Genomic DNA, 7,559 nt, shown 5'->3' with positions numbered 1-7,559 from the left:
GCATACTTGTTTACAATAGCGCCCAGCCGCCCACCATTTTCAATTAATCATCAAAACATTTAGAGACGTACGAATATATACACTTCTATATGCTTTATTTACGTGGTGCACTGAGTGATTGGACACAATTAATCCAAATAAAAGATTAACCGTAATCGCTCTAAATACAGCGAGTACAGCAAACCAAACCTAGCTGAAAGTTCACTTTTCAGGCATCTCATTGGACTCCTCCGATCTATCTCTATCTTCTTTCTTGTCAGGCATCTGACTGGACACCCGTTTGGTCCTGTACCAGGAAGTGGAAGGTAAACATCGATGTTTTGTATTCTAATAATGCTATAAAGCTTTTAAAGGTGATTATATACTCGTCTTTTATAGTTATATGTTGTATTATACATTTAAAATGTACGGAAGAGAAGAACAAAGTGTTAATACTGGGATGATAATACTAGGATGATCTAAACAGCAGCAATCCAATCGCAGCGATCCAGTTGAAATCTAGTATTCCAATATTATATTTATTCCAGGACAGGAGGAACAACAATGTGACAAGACATACTCAAATTCATTTCAGAATGAGACATACGTGTGTTAACCACTTTATACTTTCACTTCTCTCTCCTGAGCCATCGAGTTACACAGGACAGTGGCCGATCGAGTGACCCCCGAAAATAATCATATTCGAACTGGGGACCCCCTCCCTGACATTAATTGATTATATAATTTATTAGACATAAATGGAAACATCAGAGTACAGTCAAACGCTTCTAAAAGGATAACATTCGGGCATTCAATTCATAAACACAATATAATAAATGACAAAATTAATATTTTCAGAGTAGGGGGGGGGGGGGGGGGTGTTCGAGAGAAGTGATATTTACCTCTCCCTTTGGTAGATTTTGGGGGTCAGCCAGGGCATTTAACACCTGGAAAAGCAAAGTTCCACAGATACATATTGTGGAAAAAGTATCTATTAACAGATTGGAGAATTACAGTTAAGTTAACTGTGGACGAAACCATAAAGCATTACACTTGTTTACAATAGGGTCTAGTCCACCATGTTCAATTCATCATACTCTAGGGGTGCGTTCGGAAATTCCCTGCCCTCTTCTCTTCTCTTTAGTTTATTCAGTGCACTGTGTGTTGCAGCGTGTTGTTTGCGCTGCGCCCCGGGTGTGCTGAGTGCCGCACTGACCGACCCTAGCCCAAACAATCTAAATGATTGGGCTAGACCGACCCTACTCAGAAGTTAGGGTTGTCCAGTGTCAGTGTGCGTGGGTCACTGCGGTGTCTCGGGCGAAAGCTAAGGCAGCAAGGCAAGCATCCAATCAATAGTGTTCGTCACTTAACATTGGCTCATGTTTTAACTGGTTAAAATGGCCAGTTTTAACCCATTTAGACCAGAGGACGAGTTTTCTGAAAAACCCATGTTTCTATGTCAGTCGTTCTCAAACATTTTCATGTCAAGGACCCCCAAACATTTATGTAATTGGCCCCCGACCCCCATCTGAAAATATGTTGTTCCAGGGACCCCCAAGAAGCAAAGATTTGAGTTAAAAACGTTCACTGTGAAAGAATATATATTCAAAGATTTGCACTACATTTTCACGATTTTTCAAAAATAGCAGACCTACAAGCTGCTATTTTTCAATAGCTAAAGTATAACATAATGCTTAAAACACCAAAAGGGGTTCCTGCCCAAACTCTGTTAACTTTCTCATTCGTAAATAATCCACTCTTGGTGCGCTCTGTGACGTGACCGCCCAGCACACAAAAAAAACTGAGTACATTCCCCGGTGCGCATATCCAAACACATCCCATACCAATCCACAACCTGTATATATATATATTTTTTTTATCAGTGTCTCTCTGTCTTGACTCAGGGGTAGGCAACTTTGACGATGGAGAGGGCCACTATTATTTCCACGCTCAACGCCACATTGCATATTACTGTCGTAGCAAAAATAGCAGATCTACACGCTCAAAGCGTCTTGAGGAATCCTGAAAATTTACATTTTTATGTAATTTCAAATGCCTTTAATTATAGTTATGTTATGGACTAAATTCAAATATATTGGACATAAAAAAGACAATAGGCGGTTCATAATCTGTATATATTTAATATCAGTGTCTCTCTGTCTTGACTCTAGATGACGGTGTATATATATATATATATATATGTAATATCGGTGTCTCTCTGTCTTGACTCTAGATGACGGTTCATAATCTGTATATATTTGATGGCAACGGGACCTGTCTCAACTACAGTGAATGGAACCGCAAGAAACAAGCAGGAATCTCTAAAGATGAGGTCACTTACATGGCAAAAAATATAATTATCTTAATAGTTATGATACGATGATGATAATAATATCATAGTAATAAATAATAATGATAATGTTAATTGTTAATGATGGTAATAACACAATGAAAAATGTTTCTATTTTCTCATGTTATCTCTATCAGGAGTTTAAGTTAATGTATGGGATGACGTTTTCCATTCGATCCTTCATCAACAAGATGTCTCCTCTGGATATGTATCCTTCACACAACTAAATAAAAATACCCAACCTGAAACCTATCTGTCTTTTGTTTTGAAGACACTAAGGCGCGATTCATACTCCTATTTTAGAGCCGAATAAAAGTCGGTTCGGCTCTGTTAAGCCTACAATGTGACGTCATTTGAGGTTCGGGGGGGCGGGTACCGTCCTAAAGTCGTCTCTTCGATGCTACTGAAATTTTCTGACGAGCCGAAATCATTTCGGCACTACAGCGCCGAAACAGTGGTAAAATATAGTATAGTATAGTATATATATATATATATATATACTATACTATATAGTATAGTAATATAGTATGAATCGGCCCTTAGATGTGAAATGACACATTTCGTGTGTGTGTGTGTGTGTGTGTGTGTGTGTGTGTGTGTGTGTGTGTGTGTGTGTAAAGCTCTCTCTCAAATACCGTCCAGTGCTTGTAAATGTTATCAGATTTCCCCTTGTCCTTTTCATTATAGAATAACAGGTTTCAGGTAAAAAATAAATCACCAAAATATGAAATGGACATTTTGCACTAGAAGACACACGCGCTCACTCACTCACTCACTCACTCACTCACACACACTTACTCCAGTGTTATCCTTAACTCTCTCTGTTTGTAGGAAGGAGGGATTCTTGTCGTTTCAGACCAGTAGATATAAACTTCATTATTATGAAACTCCAACAGGACTGAAGTTCATCATGAACACTGACCTGTCCGTCCCCAACGCCAGAGAGACTCTACACCACATATACAGCACGGTAAGTGTGTGTGTGTGCGTGTGTGTGTGTGTGTGTGTGTGTGTGTGTGTGTGTACATAGTACTTCCATCTTCCTGGGTCATATTCACAAAGTGTTTTGTCCTACAATATAGAGTTACACAGTATATAACTATATATTACTTTAATAGAATAGTTGTGCCAGTAAAGCATTGGCTAAAGGTCTCTCTCTCTCTCTCTCTCTCTCTCAGCTCTATGTAGAGTACATACTGTACATTAAAACATTGGTTAATGGTCTGTCTGTCTATCTTAAAACCTCTTAAAACGTGAATAACTCTTGATCTAAATCATTCCGTCCAATTCTAAGAAAAGATTATGTGTTAGGGCCGATTCATACTCCTATTTTACCGCTGTTTCGGCGCTGTAGTGCCGAAATGATTTCGGCTTGTCAGAAATTCTCAGTAGCACCGAAGAGCCGACTTTAGGACAGTACCTGCCCCCCCGAACCTCAAATGACGTCACATTGTAGGCTCTACAGAGCCGAACCGACTTTTATTCGGCTCTAAAATAGGAGTATAAATCGGCCCATTGCGGTCCCGTCGCTAGTCGCGTTAGAATTAATCATACCTCCCGTTGTTGTTGATCGTATCGAGAGTGTTTTGGCTACAACAAGCTACTTCAGCACATCCGGGATAGCATCCGGTCTGTCACTAAATGTGCTCCGCTGCTATAAATCGCTGGGCGCTATGATTTAATGGATTAAATAACCCTGGGCGTTCGGGGTGTTAAAGCAATGGTTAATGGTCTGTCTGTCTGTCTCTCTCAGCTCTATGTGGAGTACATCGTGAAGAATCCTCTGTGCGTGTTGGGACAGCCTCTGCAGAGTGACCTGTTTACATCCAGACTGGATGCTTTCATCAGAGCTCTGCCTTACTACAGCCCAAGAGCAGCCTAATACATGCACACACACACTCACACATGCACGCATGCAGTGGTGGACAATGTACTCAACCCCAGTACTTGAGTCAAAGTCTAAGAAATTCTTGTCAAATATTACTCTTAATATGTCTGCTTTTAAGAATTCAAAAGTACAAATTACATGTAGATTTTCTTTTAAACATCAATGCATTATTGTATTGAAATGTAGACATTCCTTAAGCACCGTACTCGAGTAAATGTTGTTACTGTCCACCACTGACACATGCAGTCTGGTCATGAGTAAATGATGTGTACAGTGATGTGTTTGTAATAAAACTATTACAGTAATTATGTTTGATACAGAGTCAATGTATGTACACTGATAATATGTTTCCTTCATGTATTAGTAAACTATACCACAAACAAGGTTTTACTCTGTGCCTGAAGATGTCTCTTCCCTGCTTTTAACCCATTCAGGACGGGAACCCTATTGAATAGCAGATCTACAAGCTCATAGCGTGGCACCAAGAGCCGCACTACGAGCTTGTAGATCTACTATTTCTTGTATTATCGTGAAATCGTCCCCAGCTAATTGATAATTTGAACCAAATTGACCCTTATGGGTCTGTAACTCTGAGAGCGTACAAATGGAACCAAATGGACCTCAGAGTTAAACTAGAACTGCACTCTGTCGAGTGCCTACTTGCTTATGGCACTAGTGCGCAAGCAGAGCGCGCAAGTACTGTCGACCGCTACAAACTGTCAAATCTCAGCTTCTCCGTGAAGGAACATGAATTATTAGGTTTAGCTATTCGCTACCTACCTACTTTATGCATGTAAAAAAGTAGTATTATGAAGTATGGTTTCTATCTATAAAAGAAATAGTTTTATCGATTTAGAATTATTCTGGATACCTTTTTAGTTTTTCAAAGACAAATAAATCTATCCGATTACTGAAATAAAATATGTTATCACGTATACAGTATAATTATTTAATTTATTTTAAATTGTCAATTGCTTTAAATTTACTTAATCTTGGACTATACTGATATTAATACTAAATGCCTCTGTGTATAATGTAATTTGTAAGTTGATTAGCGGTATACTGTGGTTACTTTGCGCCACTTTTGATGCTGTCCCAGCATATGACATCAGGGTATAACTGGTATAACTAGCTCTCAATGATGACGTAATAAAGATGTGGATTAAAGGACCCAATGCCTTCGATGGTGACGTATGTCGATCAGTGTCGGGTGGATTAAAGGAAATGCCTATGTATACGTAATAAAGATGTGGATTAAAGGACCCAATGCCAGAGTGTAATTGGTTTTCGATGGTGACGTAATGACGATAGGTTATAGTGTCTGGAGGATTAAAGGTAATGCTCCTATGTATACATGTATGTAATCTGGCACCACTGCCGTATCAGGCACAAGTAGTCATTACGTCATTTGCTGGGACGGTGCATACGCATCGAATATCGTCCTGGGCGAAACTAGTACTTGCACGCTCTGCTTGTGCAAGTAATTAGCATTGATTTTACAATATAAATTGGGGGTCCCAGAGATAGAATTTATAGAAATGCTATTAAATGGGTGTCCGTACACTAATGCATGTCAAACTGGGGGTCCTTGAAATTAAACGAGTTGAAAATCACTGCTAGAGCCGTAACAATCTTCTCTTATGGGGGTCCTTGGCATATCTTTTTAAATGGGGGTCCGCAGGCTAATAAATGTCAATTTGGGGGTCCTTGACATGAAAAGGTTTGGGAACCATTGAGCTAGACCATCTATAAACCAGGGGTCTGCAAGTAAGTCTGCTTGATTCTAATACATTAAGAACAAGGCTAATTTAAATAATTGAATGATAACAGACATGCAGCTGTTATTATAGCCTTACTCCCCAGTAATTAATTTTCACTCTATAAACCAATTAATTCGGCCACTGCTCAGCTCTAGCCAAATTAATTGGTACAATTGCTTTATAATTGGCTATTACAGCAGTAACTGTAGGCTAATATAAAGGCCTTACCTACCAATTCTTTCAGGACCTATTCTCTTGACTATTCAACCAGTTTCCTTTTACGAATAGTAACAGTTCAATATGAAATAGACTTTTCTTTACTCTTTTCTACGTCCTTAACCCCCATTCTTTATTCTCTCCAGACTCCACTTATGTCTGAAACCCCATAAACAAAGTGATATTATAAATAACAATTGCACATACGTGAGAGGCAGTTGACTGAACTCATCGCTTGCCACCCATGATGTAATATCATGTAGTGCCACTGGAGGGCACTGTGGGATGTTAGTTTAGTGACAAACGAGGGGCATGTGAAGCTTTTAGCTTTTTTTGATTGATTGATTGATTGAAATATTTATTAACAGTTTGCAGAATTTACAGTACATTTCAAGCACAAACTCAATACAAAGACTGTTAACTGTGAGTGGACGACCCAATTAAGCATTACACTTGTTTACAACAGGGTCCACATTGTTCAATTCATCAAAACATTTAGAGACATACAAATAGACATTTCTATGTAGCTAAAGAACTCTGCTTCATAGTTCTAATGCCTTTGGTTATGGACCAGCAGAGCTCTAGTCCATAACCAGTGGTCCTTGAGGGGGTTCCAGGTGGTCCCCAGCTAAATAATGGAGAGTTGGTAACCAAGAGTTAAAACTATTGTTAAATATCTGCATTAATTTACAAGAAGTCAACACAATTAGATAATGTAAAATCATTTCAATACAGCATGGATTGGATCTTATCTGACCATAGTTTCTTTTTGTCTGCGAGGCAAAATCTGATGGTCTGTGCTCAATTACCAAATAAATAGTGGGCCTTGATATGAAGCTGATGGGCTATTTTGTAGGGAACAACCATAGACTGTAAAAGGGAACAACACATAGGCCTACATTTGAATTACTTGTTGGCTGTGTCAAAGTGAAATGATTGTCACTCATTGGAGTAAAAGTGGAATAGAATTTAAAAGTAGGCCTACTGAACATTGGAAATACGCCAGTAAAAAAAATAATAATAATACTTACAAAATTGTACTTAAGTAGGTTACAGTACTTGTAGTTAGTTAGAATAGTTACTTTCCACCACTGTACACAATCCTCATTAGGCCTATGTTATCAAAGGGATGTGACAAGGCAACATTTAGGTAGGCTACTATTACCCATGGGGCTTTCACTTCTAGTGATTTTGAATAGTTGACTAGTTGCCCAGTTTACTAGTCGACTTGTTGTTTAAGTACCTATTATGTAAAAAAAAAAAAAAAAAAAAATTAAAAGAGTTTGTTTTCTTTTAATGTTATTTGTCCATTTAAAAACGGTGTACATTGGTGACCCATAATCTAGCTGATCTTGAGGCCTACAAA

General features: G+C 38.6%; 1 protein-coding gene across 2 annotated transcripts; it reads left to right on the top strand.

Annotated features, from left to right (window-relative positions):
* Window positions 1-273: 273 nt before the first annotated feature.
* trappc1 (trafficking protein particle complex subunit 1) lies at window positions 274-4,525 on the top strand. 2 transcript variants are annotated; one of them, XM_083762562.1, is made up of 5 exons: window positions 274-305; window positions 2,213-2,311; window positions 2,467-2,537; window positions 3,161-3,299; window positions 4,083-4,525. In XM_083762562.1, the coding sequence occupies exons 2-5, from the start codon at window positions 2,213-2,215 to the stop codon at window positions 4,209-4,211; spliced, it is 438 nt and encodes a 145-aa protein (XP_083618688.1). In that variant the 5' UTR covers window positions 274-305; the 3' UTR covers window positions 4,212-4,525. The 2 variants fall into 2 exon arrangements, with proteins under 2 accessions (XP_083618688.1, XP_083618689.1); XM_083762563.1 differs by lacking the exon at window positions 274-305 and adding an exon at window positions 308-353.
* The last annotated feature ends 3,034 nt before the right edge of the window (window positions 4,526-7,559 follow it).

The sequence above is a fragment of the Protomyctophum parallelum genome (assembly GCF_964188405.1).
Source record: "Protomyctophum parallelum genome assembly, chromosome: 4".
Lineage (NCBI taxonomy): Eukaryota > Metazoa > Chordata > Actinopteri > Myctophiformes > Myctophidae > Protomyctophum > Protomyctophum parallelum.
This window is presented reverse-complemented; position numbering and strand designations above follow the sequence as displayed.

Coding starts and splice junctions, on each gene's coding strand:
- trappc1 (XM_083762562.1), top strand. CDS start 2,213: ATGACGGTTCATAATCTGTATATATTTGATGGCAACGGGACCTGTCTC. Junction 2,538..3,160: donor AAGATGTCTCCTCTGGATAT/GTATCCTTCACA, acceptor CTCTGTTTGTAG/GAAGGAGGGATTCTTGTCGT. Junction 3,300..4,082: donor TACACCACATATACAGCACG/GTAAGTGTGTGT, acceptor TGTCTCTCTCAG/CTCTATGTGGAGTACATCGT.